General features: G+C 57.3%; 5 protein-coding genes and 1 non-coding gene across 6 annotated transcripts; 1 reads left to right on the forward strand and 5 right to left on the reverse strand.

Moving 5' to 3' along the window:
• The first annotated feature begins 6 nt into the window (after window positions 1-6).
• Window positions 7-100, forward strand: C8Q71DRAFT_t105. The gene has a single exon. It is a non-coding gene; the product is annotated as a tRNA-His (tRNA).
• A 250-nt stretch (window positions 101-350) lies between these two features.
• C8Q71DRAFT_712148 (uncharacterized protein) lies at window positions 351-3,971 on the reverse strand (the record flags this gene model as incomplete). The annotated part of the gene is given in 14 exon segments (XM_047920840.1): window positions 351-557; window positions 610-733; window positions 788-857; window positions 908-1,058; window positions 1,110-1,413; window positions 1,471-2,173; window positions 2,229-2,292; window positions 2,350-2,473; window positions 2,487-2,608; window positions 2,668-2,715; window positions 2,763-2,979; window positions 3,039-3,171; window positions 3,229-3,426; window positions 3,491-3,971. 14 exon segments carry the CDS (start codon window positions 3,969-3,971, stop codon window positions 351-353), a joined length of 2,946 nt encoding a protein of 981 aa, XP_047776478.1.
• A 115-nt stretch (window positions 3,972-4,086) lies between these two features.
• On the reverse strand, window positions 4,087-4,777 carry C8Q71DRAFT_772442 (uncharacterized protein). Its single transcript, XM_047924409.1, has 2 exons — window positions 4,434-4,777; window positions 4,087-4,362 (listed from the first exon to the last, which is right to left on the reverse strand). The coding sequence occupies exons 1-2, from the start codon at window positions 4,634-4,636 to the stop codon at window positions 4,260-4,262; spliced, it is 306 nt and encodes a 101-aa protein (XP_047776479.1). The 5' UTR covers window positions 4,637-4,777; the 3' UTR covers window positions 4,087-4,259.
• A 277-nt stretch (window positions 4,778-5,054) lies between these two features.
• Window positions 5,055-8,901, reverse strand: C8Q71DRAFT_712117 (uncharacterized protein; the record flags this gene model as incomplete). The annotated part of the gene is made up of 4 exons (XM_047920837.1): window positions 5,055-6,625; window positions 6,733-7,798; window positions 7,858-8,565; window positions 8,788-8,901. 4 exons carry the CDS (start codon window positions 8,899-8,901, stop codon window positions 5,055-5,057), a joined length of 3,459 nt encoding a protein of 1,152 aa, XP_047776480.1.
• A 1,552-nt stretch (window positions 8,902-10,453) lies between these two features.
• Window positions 10,454-11,795, reverse strand: C8Q71DRAFT_173895 (uncharacterized protein). Its single transcript, XM_047916758.1, has 2 exons — window positions 10,626-11,795; window positions 10,454-10,556 (listed from the first exon to the last, which is right to left on the reverse strand). The coding sequence occupies exon 1, from the start codon at window positions 11,541-11,543 to the stop codon at window positions 10,872-10,874; it is 672 nt and encodes a 223-aa protein (XP_047776481.1). The 5' UTR covers window positions 11,544-11,795; the 3' UTR covers window positions 10,454-10,556; window positions 10,626-10,871.
• A 3,694-nt stretch (window positions 11,796-15,489) lies between these two features.
• Window positions 15,490-16,960, reverse strand: C8Q71DRAFT_860039 (uncharacterized protein; the record flags this gene model as incomplete). The annotated part of the gene is made up of 3 exons (XM_047927736.1): window positions 15,490-15,651; window positions 15,725-16,011; window positions 16,063-16,960. The coding sequence occupies 3 exons, from the start codon at window positions 16,958-16,960 to the stop codon at window positions 15,490-15,492; spliced, it is 1,347 nt and encodes a 448-aa protein (XP_047776482.1).
• Between the last annotated feature and the right edge of the window lie 1,396 nt (window positions 16,961-18,356).

The following is an 18,356-nucleotide window of genomic DNA, read 5'->3' on the forward strand; positions in this document are numbered from 1 at the left end:
TGTATCGTTCCCATCGATTAGTGGTCAGATCATCACGTTGTGGCGTCAACAGCAGCTGTTCGAAACCGTGGAGACGGGGGCTCGACTCCCCCTGGGAACATGTTTTTGGCACGTTTTCCTTTTGTTTTCCTTGGGCGTCCGGTCTTCAGCGTATCCTCATGCCTGTACATCCTTCAAACAAGGTGATTGTTGCATGATTCGTGCATCCTTTTCTGCGTACGCACCAGACTGAGCCAGGAAGCTTTATTGAATGTGGTTCTCCAAGAAAGAATGCCGGTCAAATACATAGAAAACAGGTTAGGCAAGAGGACTGTAGCGCCAGGGTCGAAAAACTAGTTCCTGTAGTTCATCTACAATACGTCAACGAGACCGCGTCTTGGGGAGGCAACCGCAACTGGTTTTCTGGAAAGGTCGAAGATACTTCCTCCTTGGTACGCTACCAGATCGCCCCCATCTTCATCTATCCATCCCTCGATGTCTAGGAGCTTCTCGAGGTTCGTGGTCACTAGTGCTTGAGCCTTTTGTCTAGTGATCCGGCCATTGGTCTCCAGAGCAGCCTGCGCCTGCAAGTCAGTCTGCGTTAAGCTCGATCGTGTCCGTGAGACCTACCCAGGCAACATCGAATCGAGTATTGACAGGTTGCCACGCATCGCGGCACCCGATGGCCACGGTTACACCAGCATCCATGAGTCTCACCAAAGAGGTGTCGTTCGTAAGGGGCGGGCCAGCCAAACTGTGTATCGGCAATGAGGCTATTTACAGAACCAACACGATGCAATGAACTCACATTCTGCGTTCGTCCCATACTTGGGGGAAGGGCCTGGCAGGCTCCAGTATGATACCGACCTTTTCTCTAGCTGGATAAAGTGAGGCGTCTCAATCACTGTGCAGTACCACTGAGGCATACCAATTTCGTCAGCGATGAGGTGAGCTTCCGTGGCCCGGAAGAACACCATCTTCATGAGCGAGCCTCGCGCTTGCTCGACCTCAACCTTGAGCCTCAGTAGCACGGCCATAATATCGGCGCTAGCGACATCAATGACCAACGGAATCGCGCCCTAGGGCTCTGACTCAGCTTTTTAATGACCTTCAACTGATATGCAGCTCACCTGAGCTGCTCGCTTGAACCAGTGCCCCGTTTCCGTATCGTCCGGTTCGCCGTTGAGGAGTAAGCGTCGCAGAGCTGCGATCTGGGTGCTAACGCTCGCCTGTCCCACCAAAGACGACGGAGAGGTGCGACTCAGTACGATGTGCAGAGCGGTGATTTGCTTGATCACGGCGCCTGGCTCGAGAGCGTGCGCTGATCCCGTACGGAAGGTGACTGACAGACCCGCGATGAAAGCCGGCGAGGTGAAGTAGGTGGTCTTCTCAAGGGAGGAGGTTGCATACGTAACACCTGCACGATGCGCCAGCCTGTATTTCTCCAACGTCATGTCTTAGCTTGAAAGGATGCGATACTATTGGACCTACAGTGCGTTCCTCGTCCCGAACTTCAACGCATCTGCCGTACGCACCAGCCCTCCCTTGTCGCCAAGGATTGAAGGCGGATCACCGTGGAGTGGGTCAAACAACACGCCATCTCCTGTCGATGCTTCCAGCATGATCTCCTCGACGCCCAGGGGCGAGCCGAAGGTCATAAGGCTTGGTGCGATCGCTCCTCCTTGCAGATCGATTTCGACTTCCGCGTTGATCCCACCAAGGCAATGCTTGCCGATGCAGGTAATCCTTCCGCGGTCGAGCACGACGTCTGACAACTCCCCAGGTTCCAAGAGAGTCTTCAATCGGTCTTCGGCGTCGGGGTCCCGCACAGTCACCTCCCGGACATTTCTCAACAACACCCGGCTTCGGTACTGAGTAGGTGCGAGCGGAGGAAGCCCATCCCACTTGATGGCTTCCTTCCGTTCCTTGTCCCAGTTGGGTACGTTCGGCACCTCCTGGAACTGGCGGGCCTCCTTGCCTTTCCCAATGACGATGCCTTCCTCATCCGCACCGATTTGCAGGATACCGTCGATCCATACCTTCCGAGGCGTTGCGCCAAGTTGGAGAGGGTGAGAGTCCCAGAGGACGACGTCGGCATCGGTGCCTTCCTGCAAGACACCAATACGATGCGACATGCCCGCTGCTGTTGCAGGGACCGCAGTAACGGACAATAGTGCAAGATGAGGCGGAAGCCCTGTACGCATCGATACTGAGATCGACGTATCATGCAACTAGACATGTCAACCTACCCCAGTAATGTGCCTGTTGTGCTTCATACATCAGGTAGCGGCTGTTCAGGATGGGATGGTCGGACTAACGGCGACGTGTGAGATTTAGATGCTAATGAAACTAGCAGAGCGATGATCTGACCTTCATGACGACTGGAATCCCGTTGTCTGCGAGTACGCGAGGCGCGAATCCTGATCCACGGAACGACTCACGCTTGTAGCGATGAACCGCTGCGAACACGCCAACGGTAGGCGTGCCTCCCCATCTATCATAACAACTCAGTCAAAGCGAGCTCGTGCAGGAAGCAAACTACTCGCGTTCGCTTGAGCAGGTTGGGCACGAGCCAGGCTTCAGATGCATGGTGGAAAGAGGCTATTGGGAACTCGAACTCGTTCGTCAGCTACATACCGCCATCAGTATCACTGCAACCTGTCTTTGGACCTGTTGACGAAGACGTACCCTGACCATACTATCTAGGTCGACTTCCTCATAGCAATGTGTGGAGACCTGCGCAGCATTAGTTGTAGGTCTCTTGCGGCCATGGCTTTGCCTACCTTGACTCGGCCTCTCAAGACGTCGACAAGGGCCTCCCACTGCAGATTATCAGGATAGTTCTGTCCGCTCAACTCGTCCCATAGCCCTGCCTCTGCTTTAGCGCAATAGACGTCCTGGGAGTCCTTGATCCTTCGAGCTTCATTGTATGCCCAGCGGTAAGACCACATTGAGTCCATGCGGTTACCGTATGCAATAAGACTTTCGCCGCAAGCTTGTCTATATAGAATATCCTGTTAGCTTAGCAGTCGGCGAGTGAATAGGATGGGTAGCGGTACTTCATATGCCGCCAACGCATTGGATGTTCAGAGTTTGCAGAGCTTCCATTGAGGCTGTGCGGAGGTTCTAGCACCATGGATGAAGGCGTCCGGTCAGACGTCTTGCGAAGCTTGAACATGAAGGCCTGGCCGGCTGACGCACGACGATTGTGTGAGTATCCGTCAACGCCGCGGCACCGGTCCCACCTACCAATAGCGTTTCCACTACCAGGGAGAACCTGGACGGACGTCACACCGCCAGCGATGGCGAGTTGGAATGCATCATCATGAGTGTTGAATGCGTCAATACTCCTCAGCCATGGCAAAATTGGGCCATGCTCAGAGTTGACATCTAGAGTGCCGTGTAGCTCGGGTACACTCGACACGCCGACATGAGAGTGGAGATCCACTACATACGGCAGTGAACTTCCTGCGTGAGTAGCGGACTGAACAATACAAGTAGCATTGCCTACCAAGACCGGGGGTAACCCAACCTCCCTTCGCGTCGACAACTATCACCTCGCGTTCACTAGCATACAGAGCTTCGGGAATGTAGCCAATCCCTTTGACTACACCCTTGTCGAGATAGACATCACCGTATACGATTTCTGTGCCATTCCGCGCGCCGGTCCAGATCCTGGCATTCTTGACAAGAGTGGATTTCGTCCCTGGCTCATACCTGTCAGACGCGTCCCGTGCGAGGAAGTCCGTCGGGGGTCGAGGTTTCTCGCCCAACGCAGCACACCGAGTGAGGATAGTCTCAGCGTTGAGCGGGACGTAGTGTATGCGCTGCGACGCAGCACTCTGAAGGAATGTGTTACACGTGAGGACCGTCGCAGTCGCCACAGCCGTGCACAGTGCCAAAAGGATTGTCTTCGGCAGCGAAGGACGACGGCGGGCGTCGTGTACGCTAGAGGCACCTGGCAGCTCCTGGTACCCCATCTTGCTGTCCATGGTGGACGTTCGTGGTAGCGGAGGGCAGGTCGACCGAGGCCCTTGAATGCAAGCGGACACGCCGGCGGCAACTTAACGCAAGGACGAACGTACCGACCGCGCGAGGCTCTTCATATATCGGCGCTCCTGCCCGCGTGCTTCCACGCCGGCATAGGTGCAGATTCTTCACCTCAATGTGGAGTTACATCGCGAACGGATCCGTCCGAGTCATCTGCAATATCTTGAATGCGAAAGGGCTGCGCGAGTACGTACAGCAGGTGAACCTGGAAGGCCGCTGGACTGTAACCTCTAAACCACCCCCACACCCAATAAGGCCGCGCCGCTCTTTATCGCCCTACCCCTAGCAGCACACAAGCTAATCGCGACGCAGCTCAGCAGGAAGCCTGTGAATCTGTGACGATTGAACCGCGACAGAGTCCCGTTCGTATCAGCGTGTTCGCCGCGCAGCTCAAGGACGCGTACCTGAAGAATGCAACCCGAGACAACGACCGCTCCTCCAGAGTGGTACGCGAAGATGCGAAAATGGAACGGAGGACCGCGGGCGTGACTGGGATCCGACTAGACCGCTTGCCGGGTGGTGGCGGCGGCTGCTGGTCTGCGTAGTCGCTGATGTTCACGTTGGAGGGTGTTGCAGTCACAGAGGAAGAAGACGAAAGATTGCTCATGGCTCGAGGTAGTCAGGTCAGAGTCCGACCTGCAGTACTCGACTGTGTGATGGTGGTCGTCGCGGCAAAAGCAAGAGAAGCGCCGCGGCTGTCGAGATCGTGCTCGGGGTCTCTGAGTCTCACAGGAAGAAAGGGTCTACGATACGGCCTATGCTACGACATGAAGCTAACGGGTATGATTGATATGCATGGCAGTCTAAGGAAGCATGATTGCAAATGATACATGGAATCTGAAGTCACTCTTGATACGATACACAATGGTCATGAGCAGTGCGTACGGAGTGTGTAGCCTTGTCCGTGCTGACTGGATGCGAAGTGAGAGGATGTTATGTCATGCGAATAAGAACTCATAATTACGGGCAGAGCAAATGACATTAAAGAGAGGAAGACGTATATGATGCATGCAGGGAATCGTGGGTCATGAAACAGGCTCCTTCACGTCCATAGGCGTGAAGGAGTTGGACCGTTGGAAGAACCATACGTTGCGCAGGGATCTGCGGGGTATTACGCTCGACCCGCCTGGCGAGGGCTGTGGTGAGGGAATCTCGTGTTGCCGACTAGTAGGCGCAAATAAAGACCGCCGTCGAGTCGGAGTAGAGTCGTTAATCGACACTCTTCGGGAGCTGCCTGGAGTGCCTGCAGCCGGGGAGGCAGGGGACGAGACTGAGGGTTGTAACATCGGTTCTTCAGAAGTTTGCACAAGGAAGGTGCCACGACCATCCGCAGAAGCGCGGCTGAGAAGGGGAGGAGGATCTTGAGCCTCGTCGCCTGGTACATCTGGAGAACTCTGCACTCGACGACGAAGCGATCCTTTCCTCCACCACTGCGTGAGACTAGACGGTGGTGGCGGGGTCTGGGGATCCACCTCAAGCTGCTTCGGCGGTAGCGGTGGTGGTGTCGCGGATTGGTGGCTAGACGCCGAAGACGGTGAGGCAGGTCTTGACTGGAAGAAGTACTTCACGTTATCGACCATGGAGCGCGTTCTCTTTGGCCGCCAGTCCTCAACCGGGGCGGTGAGTACGTCGGAAGGACGGAGAGTCGCATCTTGCGCTATGTCGCCAAGAATGGGATCGATAATATCAATAGGGCTAGGCAGATTGGAGGACGTCGTAGACGAGCACTGCGACGGAGGGAAGGGCGAGTCCATAAGACCAGCAGGGCTCTGTGTTGTCTGACTGTCACTTTCCGCTTCAGATTCGACCTTGGCCAGGTTGGAGGGCACCGTGGGCACAAGGGAAGGCAGGGGCTTTTTGAGTCTCTTCTGAGGCGACGCCGGTGGCTTGGCACGACCAGGAAGGGTGCTGAGTCGCTTGCTCCCGATATCTGGGTCATGCTCCCTGCCGCCATCGAGCGAAGCTCTCTTCCCTGACACCATATCGTACCTCCGCTTGGCAGCCAGACCCATGGCGCCAGAGATACTCAGCCCTGAGTTCGAGCGCGTCATGGCCGGGAGTGGTCTCTTGAACAGATCCTCGTGCTTCATCGTCGCGTGAGAGCGAGCAGCGAGACATTGGTCAGAGTACACGTCGTGCAAGCCATGGTCGACCTGTTGTCTGACCTGCGCAGAGGGCCGAGGAATGCGCGTAGAGGGATCGAGCGTCATGGGCGAGAAAAAGGCCTTCACAGACGCGGTTGATGAGCGCCGACTCAAAGCGGCAAAGGACGCCATCTGAGCCTGCTGTTCGTGTCTGAATGAGAGGGTGTCTATGCGCGAAGGAGGCCTAGACTTGAGCTCGGGTCGACCTCTGCCATGCGCTGCCTGGTCAGGTGGTTGATCCCTCGCTTGCCCTTCGAGCTCTGGGTCAGACTGAATAGTCGGAAGAGGCGCGGCAGACCATTCGGACGGCCCTTCGTCGACAGCAGGAGCGCTCTGCACCTTGTCCTCCAAGAGCAGACTCGATGGAGGCTCACTTGTCCATGGTGCGCCGTGACTGAGGGCTTCCTGGATGGCATTGATCCAAATGACCTTCTCCGGCTGACAAGCCGCCGCTAGCTGCAGATGGTGACCATGGCCGCAGATGTGGAATGAGAACGGAAGCGACGCTATCGATGTCAAGGTCAGTGACAGCGCAAATACGAGGACTCGCAAAACTCACATTCATCCCCCTCGAAGTCAAACAGGTCAAAGCCAACAAGCGAGAACCAGTACCTCGGCTCGTACACCTTTCCATTCCTCGGGATCTTGACCAGGATGAGGTACCCACCGGAGTAGAGAAACGCTCCAAAGTACTTCGCCCGCATCGACCCCGCGCTCACCATATGCAGTGCAGAGGGATGGTGAACCACATCCAGCGCACCCGCCAGCCGAACAGCACCAAGAGACGCCACGAAGTCCGGAGAAAGGTCCTGCGTCCGAGTAGGCGAGACGGGGCTGGAGGCCCCAGCAGGCGAGGAGGCGTGCCCGTCTTTCGAGGAACCCACCGTAGGTTGCGTGAAGACCATCCGAGACGTAATGAGCGACGATCGTACCAGCCGGGCCTGCGTTTCGCTCGCACGATTCACGAGGCTTACCACCAGCCGCATCGCCTCCCCCGCGCGTTCTACGACGTCTCCACCCTCATGGATCAAAGCCCGGAAGTCCCTGACTGACGGCGCACGAGATGGACGTGTACTCGGGTCGACTGCGCTCTGGGTCCGCGCACGCTTCGTCCTGAGCTGGTCAACAAGCAACGGATATTTGCATACTCGCTGCACAGGCTTGATGAGGTAGTCGAGAAGCCGGAGTCGTGTCGCCTGCTGCGAATGCTGTCGTAAGAGCACATTGGTATGCTCATGCCCAGACCTCGAACGCGAGTGCTCGCCGCCGATGGGTTCCGAGCGGTTAGCGGTCACCTTCGGCAAGTCAGCGTGTGACGTTGAGAAAGGCAAAGTCAAGGAAGAAGTTGAATGTCGCCGTTTTGTCCGTGTACCCTCGACCACCGGTGGATTCAGCGGAGAGATCGTAGCAGAGGTTGGCATCCCAAAGACTCCGTCTGCGCCGTGGCCATCCGAATGTGATTCTGGTGATGGGTTGACAAGATCGAACTGGTGTGCCACGAGCAAAGAGCACCGCTGCTCGTATGCGTCCCATTCATTCGGGTAATTCTCCTGGACGTTCCGGATCAAGTTAACAGCCTCGTTATGCCCAGGACAGAACCCCTCGTATATGCTGAAGGACTGCGACTACAACACAAATCGATCTCAATGCGACGCAAAGTCAGCAACGGCTTGTGGAGACTCACCTCGGTCACGAACTTCTCGGCCACGATCGCGACAGCCTGGTCAATGGTGGGTAGCACGGCCGCCTCTGAGCCGTCCAGCTTCATAGCGACCTCTTCTTTCCGCTCGCCCATCTCGAATGCTCGCGACAGCCCAAAGCCAACCAAAGCCTCTCGAAGCTCGCTCACAAATCGGCCGTGAAACGCCAAAAGCTCTTGTGCATTCCGACAGATCGCTGATACACCCCTCTCCGCAAGGATCGGGCGCCGAGTCTGAGCATGCTTGCGATGATGAGTTTGTGAGCGCGGGGGCGCGGGTCCTAACGCTTCGTGCCCAGCGACGGAGTCCTCCTTCTCCTCCTCCTCTGCATCGTGAGCTGCGGCGTCGACCTTCTCTTTCCCCTTATGCCGGTGCTTACCAGCATCCCTCCCCTTCGTGTTCTCCTTCTCGCTGCTCCGAGCCTTGTGCTTGTCCTTATGTTTGTCCTTGTCCTTCAGCCTCTCTCTGCTCTTGTCACGCTTCTTCTCCTTCTCAGCCGCCCCGTGACCTGTGTCATCGGGTACGCTCAGATGCGAACTAGCTGATGTCGATGGAGAAGGGTGTGGGTGGAGAAACGAGGAGCGGGACGAGGGTATACTGCGGGAGAGCCCGAGTGAAGGGATGGAGAGCGTTGGCGAAGTCGACGACGAAGGCGCCGCGGTGGACAGAGTTGGCAGCTGCTCCAAGTAGACCTGCACACGACAGCCCAATCAGCAATTCAACATCGACCCATCACGAACTCCCGCGAGAGGGAGGTGCGGAGATGAAGCCCACAGGGCCGCAGGTCGCATATGCCGCAAGCGCGGTCAACTGACCAGTTAGGCCGGAGACGCGGGGAACCGCCGCGCCTCGCAAGCGGGGCCGGCTTCGCGCACAGAAGAGCACATAAGTGGAAGCAAAGAAACAACACGCACTGTGACCAGCGCACGCAGATCCATGAGGTAACCCGCCTCTGTCGCGAGTAGTTCCATCAGCGCATGATACTTCCTCGTCGCTGCCCTCAGCCTCTCGACCTCCGCTTCACTCATAACCTTCGCCTCCTCCTTCTCCCGTTCCCTCTCCTTCCACCCCTCGCTCTCGGTCGTCATCAGGCTTGTCTGCGGGCTCGGCGGCGGCGCCTTCGGTAGGGACGGTGCGCTCGAGATCGACTCCCTCTCGATATCCAACGCCATCCTGGGCTCCCGCTCCGGCCCGTCGCCCACCAGCACCTCACGGCTGCTCCTGCTACTCCTGCTGCTTCTTCGCGAGAGCCTCCTGATGATCCTGACCGGCGCGCTCCTCCCCTCCTCTGTCTCCTCCCCCTCGCCATCGCTCCCCTCCGTGTCGCCCAGGTGGAATAGCTTCTTGCTACCTTGCCGCTTGACACCCATCCCAGAGCGTACCGCTCTGAGCGGGCTGGCGGTGACCCGTCCCCCACGCGCAGGTGAGCTGGCCGTCGTGCCCCTAGCTGATCCACCGGGATCCAATCGCGATAGATTCGGAGGTAAGGACATGCGTCTCTTCTCCCTTTCCCCATCGACCATAAGAGCCGTCGGGACCGGATGGCGTCCTCGCAGTGTGGAGGTGGACGCAGTGACCGTGGCCGCCGAGGCGAGGGACGAGGAGGACGGAACTGGCCTTGCGCGGGATGGCGACCTCGAGCCACGCGTGCCCGACAGGCCGGCGTGGGTGGCTGCACGCGCGCGACTGTGACTGCGGCTCTTGCTCCTGCCCGTCTGCGAGCTTCGGCTTGCGCTCCTCGAGGGGAACATCTCGAGGGACTGCTTTGGCGGCGGGGTCGGTGGGGTCGATGTCCAGGTAGGAGGTGGTGCAAGGTGCGCACCGGTCCCGGTGGTCAACGTGCTTGACGACACAGTGTGAGGAACAGGAACGGGCACGGCGAGTGCAGGCACTGCCCCGCCCCCGCAGGTCAGATAGTCGTTCACTTGCGATGCGGACTCCCCGGACGTTGTCTGGCTCTCCGCGCTACCATCCTCAGATGCAGACACACCTTCATATGCCAGACTGCTCCTGGGCCTCTCCCCCGTGATCGCCGAGACGACCGGTGTCAACCTGGGCGATGCCATGATCGGTGTGAGCGGGACGAACGGCAGCGCCGCGCTGGGTGTCCTCCTTGGCGCGCGCAGTGTCCCCGTCGCAGTGGCGGTGGACGTGCTCACGACCGGACTAGCATGCGGGCCGGGCGAGGGCGGGGCCTCGCCCAGTGGGTGTGGCTGGCTCTGTGATGCATAGAGCAGGTTCAGCGCGGAAGACGCACGGCTGAGGGGTGGCGTGCTTGATGTGCCAGGTGAAGAGAGATTGAGGAGAGAGTTGAGGAAGTCTGGCTTGCTGGAGCGGCGCGCAAGAAGGGAGGGGCGGTGCGAGGAGGTGCTGTGCCCGCGAGCGCGTTTGTAGGGGCTGCTGGAGGGCGAGCCCGAGGACTTGGGTGAGGATGGGGGTGAGCAGGAGATGGGGGAGACCACCTCCATGGGCGGGGGCGGTCAGGGGAGTGTGTGGGCGGAACACGTTGTGCGGGGATATGAAGAAGAATCGTGGCGGACGGGAGGAAAGAACGACGCGGTCCTGGCGGAGGGGAATCTGGGAAAAAGGAACTAAAAATGCGGAGGGAAAGAAAGTACCTGGAGGTGGGAGTGGAGATGAAGGGGCAACAGGAAGCGTGCGCGGGGATGGATGGAATGCGGGGCTGTTTGGCGAGGTTGATGGAGGTTAGTTTCCTGAGAGAACGCAGCGGCAGCAATGGAAGCGGGCGTACCGGCACAGACCCGAGGAGAGAAATTAGCAAAGGCGGGAAAGACAGCGAGGGGATCTGTCAGCCCGTGCGTTCGGGCGGAGGCTGGCTGTGTGATTGGGGCCGTGGCAGATAACTGCAGGCAGCAGAGATAGAGCGTCCCAGCAGATCTCGCCGTGCTTCTCGTCGTGCGCAATCAGACGGGGCCCGACGTGCTGGTGAGGTCAAATGCGAACGCGAGGCGCGAGGGCGGGGTGTGTACTGTATGGTCTATAGACTCGCAGCTCGTCGGGGCGGCTTGCACGGCGTGGAGCGACGGGGTGCCCCTGTTGGGTGTAAATATACGAGGCAGTCTAAAACGATACACGAGACACCGGAGGTCGAGGACCGCCCAGGCAGAGCGCAGGGCGAGCAGCAGCGTAGGGGGCAGCTAGAGGTGCATATAGCAGTCCGCTCGGACGACGCGGTGGCTGCAAACTGTTTTCCGCGACACGTTCGTCTGCAGGCGCGGTTGCCAGCACGTCCGGGCCGCCCTGTCGGTAGCCAATCACACGCGTCCCTCCCTTCTCCATATGCCGCCATCACCCAGCTTGCTCGCGAGCGATCTTGACCGCAGCGGTGCCCGCCGTATCTTCGCCCCTGCACACTGCTCGGAGCCCGCTGCTCGTCGTCGCGCTCGCCCCCGCACCGCCGCCGCTCGCGTCCGCGGCGCAGCGTTGCTAAGCGGCCAGGGCCAGGAACCCTGTCTGGCAGGCTGACGCCATTGGGACGCCACAACTGACGCGTTGGGCGCGTTCGAAAAGCGATCGCCGGTCCGGAAGCCGCCCATATGCTGCCAAGCTGCGTCCATATCCGGATGCCGAAGAAGCTGTCGGCCTTCTCACCTTTTCCCCGCCACAGCCACCTAGCCATATTGGGCCATACCTCCTCCCGCCACCACATGCCTCTGGTGGCGCAGGAACGTCGCTGTGACTGCCGTCTCTCGTCCCATCGCACGCGGCCTGATGCGCCGTTCTCACCGCCAACCCTCGCAGATAACGCGATCGCCTCGAAGCCACCCCTTGCGGTGCTTACGTCTACGTATGAAAGCACGCTTCCAGCATGACTGCCTTCTTCCCGGCCCTCTGCCAACGCGCTCCCAATGTCTCGACCACTATGAATTCACCCTCGCGCAAGCGACGCACCGAACGTCTTCCATGCACCCTAGCTCATTGTATTATCTCGCATCGCTCGCGGACCCACCGCCTCGAGGCCCACCACTAGCCACTAAGCAGCGCTTCCATCAGCGGGCTGCCAGGATAAGAATGGTCAGCACCGATAGAAACTTTGATACTCCTCGATAGTACGCCCTTCAGAATCGTTCTATCACACTCGCCATATGATGCTTCACCTATAAGCCCCGCACAGTACCACGCATCCCGACCAATTGAACAACGCGGACTCCTCTCACAACCCGAAGTTGATCTCATCTATGTCCGAAACTGTAGCCCCACAGGACATCACGAAGTCCTTATCTGGTGCATCCACCAACCTCCGGGTCGCATTGACCATGGCGAAATTACGAGAGATTGGCTTGCGTAGGAACGTTCGACCTATCGTCGCGCAAACGTGCCCGCGAATCGCGCTCACCTGGTCTCCATACTGAACGCTCTTCGCGACGCTTCTCATCGGGGCCCCACAATGCACATGTGTTGTAAGTTATGCTCAATCAGGTTTGCTCCGCTCTGCTGCTTCGCCGTCTGTGCATAGTGCGAACTCCGACCTGTATGCATCGGCCTCGTGTTGTTGGCCTGTTTCTCTGTATGCAGGGCTAGCTTTCTGTCTGATTCGGATCCCCATGCCATCTACTGTCTCTGGATGCACTTGTACACGCAACTGCCTTGGTACAGCTCCGCGTTGATTCACACATTCGATCTCCCACTTCGGGCATGTTGCATCGCCCACACGCAGCCCATGGCTTCACATTCACGCTGCTGGACGCTCCGTCAGTCTACAACGTTCCTTATCCTGCGCCTATCCACCGCGCCCGGGTTGTCATTCCTCACGCCCACAAGTGGCGATACCAAGTTGGTCCACCGGATGAAACGCCTCCCGGAGGTATCTAGTCGCTCTGGATAGCTTCGTCCGACACGACGCCCGCGGTCAAGCAGCCTTGTAGCTATTGTCTGACTAGCTCGTGGCATCCACCAAACTCACATCCTCGGGACCGCCTTCCGAACGCCCTTCCACGCTCACAGGAGCCGTCCTCGGTCCGCCCAGGATCACTGTCTATTCCTGTCGCCAGGGAACGAGGCACCGTCACGGTGACGCTCTCATATGAAGGGCCTTCCTTGTCTGCGCACGAGCCAGTGGTCCCGGTGCTCGTTTTCGCCGTTCTCTCTGTCCTGCGGTCACTGCGGCGAAGTCTTCTTGCCTGTGCAGCATGGCCTGTCGAGTGGCCCGGCGCCCTCAGTGAAGGGTAAGCAAATCCGTCAGCCTCAGGTCGGATGCTCACCTTGCCCCTCTTGAACGTTCAGCCTCGGACTCGGTGCGCTGCGTATGTCAGTCAGACCGGCGGACATAGTATGTCGTCAAGCCGTGGCGGCCGCGAAGCCACCGTGCGCAGCCCGCACAAATAGCTCGTCTGCGGTCGTACTGACTGCGGTGGTGTCGGCACTGCGAGCTTCACACCGTCGTGGCGCTGGACCGAAGAACCGAATCGGCAGGAGGCCCGTCAAGGCAGGTAAACAGGCTTCGTGGTCGTTTGTTGGCCGGGGGCACCGTGGCTCCGTTCCCATTAACATTCCCACTTCGATGCAGCGGCTTCTGAAGGTATGACATCTGGCGGCCGATACTGATTTCTTGGGAATGTAGACGAGGATTGCCGTCGCACGTTAGCGCCGCGTGAATGCACTGCAGTTATCCAGACGGTTCTGGTATGTTTGACAGTCTTCCTTCGAACTCGTATGTGGGACTTGCATAGGAGTCATGCCATCTTCTCTGGCGCCGTGCGGGCTCTGAGCCCGATGTGAATCGCTTGAAGTGTTGACTCGGTGAGTGCCGTCGCTGTCTGTGTTACGTAGAGCAAACTCACGAAAACCGAGAGCCTACCTTTCGGTCACCCTTTTCCGAAGGGTGTCCCGGCACTCTAGAGTATGCGTTCACTCGACACGTAATCGTAGACATCGCTATTCCCCAAGTGACCGCATCCTGCGCACTCACGGCGCACAGTGCGCCGCAGACTTCCGTCGCTTGGTCGAGAAATCTGAAAACCTCATCCGGGTGGCTCGACACGTGCCTTGCTATACATACTTAGCAGGAAATAACGTCGACGGCTCGACGCATCCACTCGGTCCACCCATCACCATCTATCTATGGCCTGTTGACGACAGACCCAGGAACCATCCGTTCCGTGGGGGAGCACAGACTCGGTGGCGGCCGCCACGCGGCCGACGCCCACCTCTCTTTCCCAGGTCCCTGGAAGCACTGTGGGGATGATACCGGTTCGAAGCTCGAGGCGTGGAAACTCGCCCCGGTCGAGTCGACGATGACGCATCCGGGGTAGGCTCAGCGCTTCAAGAGGAACCACGTAAAGATGATGTAGTAGGCCGGCGATCCTCCGTGCCAGCTCCGTGCATGGAAATGGACATCTGGCTGCGTTCAATATCGTCTCACAAGCTTTGCTGGTCAGAAAGAAAGAACCGCTACTTGGAGGACGCGGAAGAGAACCCCATACGAATGTATCTGGAGAGTGGAGAGCAGAGGCGAGTCAGATCAGACTCAGCATCAAGATGAGAGCCCTCTTTTACGTCTTTTCGAAACTAATCCGGTGCACAGGTTACGAGAGGCACTGTATAGCTATTCGCTGCGTACGTACAGATTGTCCAGAATAGACGCGACATTGCTGCAAACGTCGGGAACGAGAGAAGCATAGGCGCGGGTGGTCTTACTTATTTTAATGGCATACCATCACCGCTGTAGCGCTTGCACAGGACAGTGCAGCTCAGAAGCTCTGCCAATGTCAGTCAGACGATTTGGGAGAGGCGACCCTGAGCCGACAAATAGGAGACGCAAGTAGGTTCACTCGAAGGACCATTGATCGAAATGCCAGACATGAACCTTCTATCATGCGCAGGGAAGGCGGTGATCTTGATATGAATTCAGACGTACCACAACAGGCAATGGTTATGCCAATTTGTTCGACGGCGGGGGCAGAACTTCGGAAAGGGTGATGGCCTGGACAATGAAGAACAACGAAGGCGCGTAAGAGCTGTGGAGCGTTCGGGAGGTAAGTGACATGGTCTCAATGACATTGGCAGTGTCACTATCGTAGGCCCATCTGGGTCGTGACCTGAAAGGACGGGGCGCACAGGGTCCGCAGTTGCATTGGCATCCAGAACTTGACATGGACCGCAGTGAATCTTGGTGAACTGAAATGACATTGCATGTATACGGCTAGGCCATGTACCCATTAGCTCGAATGCCTCTACGCTTTACCTTGCGTGGCATGAAGCCACGCGGTTTTCATTGCCAACGGAGGCTGTGACTAGCTTGTATTGGGTGCTGAGTAGAGCTTGAGTAGATGTATTGGATAGATGATGAACGGATGACATCATTCTGCCAATGAAAACAACTCAAAGATGTTCAGTAGCTGAGGCATCGTAGCTGATTGACATCTCGCTACGCCCTCTGGTCTTCTACGGGCCTCCACGCTGGCACGATTACAAACATGTGTCAATTCTGAGTGCGAGAGCCGTCAGGGTGAATGAATGCGAACACATACAGCTTGCCAAGGTCACATCTCTCCGCGAACTATACAGCCGTCACGTAGGAGGGCCTCACTGCACGCCTCCCGTTCATTCGGACCGGGGAATTGCTTTAGTCAATAGTAGGGTAGAACAGAAAACACTCAGTACAACGCTTCGCTATCATCTGCTTTAGGTACGAAGATGATATTCTCTTGCTCGGCTCGCTGACGTCGCGCCTGCTCCTTGTCCAGAAACTCGCGCAGGGCCACAATGTTCGCCCCATTGAAGACACGGTGGATACCCTGCCTTTGTGGGTCGTAGTCCTGGGGCGCAACACGTCAGCACGCGTGCAGTCGAAGGGGTATAACGAGCGCCGCTGATTAGATAACCACTTACTCTTGAGGGCTTGTCGGAGAACCGCTCTATGCCCGTTCGCCTGAGCGCAGGGACACCAGACACGCTGAAGTGTTTTAGGCCGCTGAGCTTGCGCAAAAGGACGTGAACCGCGTCAAGCGTGATGTGCCTACACTGACAAAAATGGAGGCGTTGAAGGGACTCGGCGTGCTCCGCAAGGAAGAGCAGAGCATTGTCGGTCAGCCGAGGGAGCCCCGAGGCAGATAGTCGCTGCAGGCGAGGCAGGGTCCCCAGTTCGAGAATGGCCAGATCCGTGAGACTGGACGAGTCTGGACATGGCATCAGCGTGCATGGATAGCAACAATGAAACGTGCTCTCACAGCTTACATCCACAGACCTGAGCTTCGTGCACTGACGTACGATGCTCACGACTCCGCTGTCCGTGAGCCCTTCTACGTACGACAATGCGAGTACATGCAAGTGCTGAAGAGTGGAAACGGCTTCAGCTGAGTTGTCAGTGAGTCGTGAGCAAGCCGACAGATTCAGATGTTGGATCCTGGGCGCATGCATGACAATTCCAACGACCGCCGTGTCTGTGAGCCGCGGACAATTGCTGATGTCGAGAAATCGCAGATGCGTGAGTTTATGTCCCAGGGAAAAGATGAGAGGGGGGAGGGTTTCGAGCCAGGTCGGTGGTCTAGAGCCATTCGTCCACTGGGGCTCCTCCAGCGGGGAAGTTGTAAGACTGGAGGGGTGATCAGGCAGGACGCCAGGCACGTAAGGGAACGCCCTGTCGGTGAGATGCACGCAGTTGGCGAGCTTTAGACGCTGCAATCTCGTCGAGAACGTCCAGATGTCTCGGATCGATGGCGGAGTGAGGAGGTGCAGGTCGCATAACTCGAGCTCCCGGAGATTGGTGAGGGATCGTGCCAGCGCCGACACGGAGGGATCGGTGAGGGTGGAAAGCCCATTGAGCCTTACCTCCTCGAGCTCCGTCGCGATGTTTGCTAGCTCCAAGATCGCTACATCTGTGACTAGCGTACAACCGGACAGGTCGAGCTCGCGTAGATTCGGGGTACCCCGAGCGAGGAGTACGACGGTGCGATCGCTGACGTCGGGGACGCCAGTGAGGCACACTGACTCGAGGTTCGGGCACCAGGGTAAGATGTGTGCCAGGTCGTCGTCGATGATGTTATCGTCATCGTTCTGGGTAAGGGCAAGGTGCACCACGTCGTAACAGGACTTCTGAGTGAGCGGGAGGCGATTGATGAAACTCATTGCCGACTGGTGTGCGCTGACTCGATCTTTCCTGCCGTCGTCGAGACCCTGTAAGTATCACATTACCGCCGATGCTCGACTCGCTGAACAGATGGATACACATACCGAGAAGCCAGTATCGGGGGCTTATGGATTCGAGTCGGGTTAGAGACGCACCTCGCAAGTCCTACCAAGGTCTCCTCCTCGGTGCCGTCGACACAGAAAGGGTAGTAGTGTAATACAAACCACTTGATGACGGTGGAGCAGCATTACCGCTCCTGACCTTGACGTGAGGTCTCTATAAACAGACCTGACTGGCGCGGGTCCGTATTCAAGAGCAGCACGTCCGACGAAGCTTAAGACAAAGTTAGCGACAATGACGATTCAGATCGTCGTCTACCACTAGTGTGCGCACACGCTCAGATTCGGACCCGTTTCATCAGCAAAAGTGCACGCCGCAGATCTCACAAGCGGTTCGTTGTATTACTTACCTACGTAAGCATTGCTATGCGCTCTACAGATAATTGAAGATAATTGGACGACTGTCCGAAAAGACCTTGGATGTGCATATCTCACGGACATGCTCTTGCAACTCGACCACGTACCAAAATCGTCATGTTATGCACAGATGATTGGCCATCTGCACGACACTTCTAAGATGAGCGCTTGAGCTAAGAGATGTAAAGCACGGTACGCGTCGACGCGTCTCAACATCGAGACGCACGTGCGTTATCGGTCGGTGGCTAAATGGACCCCCCTCCTCCTCCTCCTCCTCCTCCTCCAACCGCTGCGGCCGGCGCTTGCTCGGTCAGTTACTTGGCAAACGCCGGCCCTGCTGGCAATAAGTATGGGGGAGGGCCCCCTAAGCTCCGCGGATTGTTCGATTACATTGGAAATGATGTTGCAATCGCGTTCTGTGGGTAGTTGGATGTTTTGAAGATCGTCAGAAAATGAACTTTACCTTGTCACGGTGACTCCTACCCAACACCGCGGGCAAACCAGGTTGTTCGAACTCCGAAAACGCTACGAAAATTGGTCCCTCATGGGAACCTTTTCTGGGGGCATTTGGGCTCCAAACATCCTCAGAACATGATGTATTTTAGCCAAATTTCAGCATGTTCGGAGCATGTTCGTAGCATGTTCGTAGCATGTTCGACGAAAACACGCATGTTCGGAGCATTTTCGGAGCATGTTCTGGGTCCATCAAAACTCGCAAAAGGTTCCCATGAGGGACCGATGTTCGTAGCGTTTTCGGAGTTCGAACAACCTGGTTTGCCCGCGGTGCAAGGCGAGCCTGAGTCGCTAGCGACTCGCGAAAGCTAACCGATTCAATCGCTGCCCTTTTATTGCGGAATTTATCATATACGTGCAATTCAGTCTTTTTTAATGAAATCAATAAGATCGACTACGCACCACT

Source organism: Rhodofomes roseus, assembly GCF_022264815.1.
Source record: "Rhodofomes roseus strain CIRM-BRFM 1785 chromosome Unknown C8Q71scaffold_17, whole genome shotgun sequence".
Classification (NCBI taxonomy): domain Eukaryota; kingdom Fungi; phylum Basidiomycota; class Agaricomycetes; order Polyporales; family Fomitopsidaceae; genus Rhodofomes; species Rhodofomes roseus.

What these genes read in the sequence shown, in the direction of transcription:
- C8Q71DRAFT_772442 (XM_047924409.1), bottom strand. Translation starts at nt 4,636, where the DNA reads ATGAGCAATCTTTCGTCTTCTTCCTCTGTGACTGCAACACCCTCCAAC. An exon ending in TCTCGGGTTGCATTCTTCAG is followed by an intron (nt 4,363 to 4,433) that starts GTACGCGTCCTT and finishes CAATCGTCACAG; the next exon opens with ATTCACAGGCTTCCTGCTGA.
- C8Q71DRAFT_173895 (XM_047916758.1), bottom strand. Translation starts at nt 11,543, where the DNA reads ATGTGGTGGCGGGAGGAGGTATGGCCCAATATGGCTAGGTGGCTGTGG.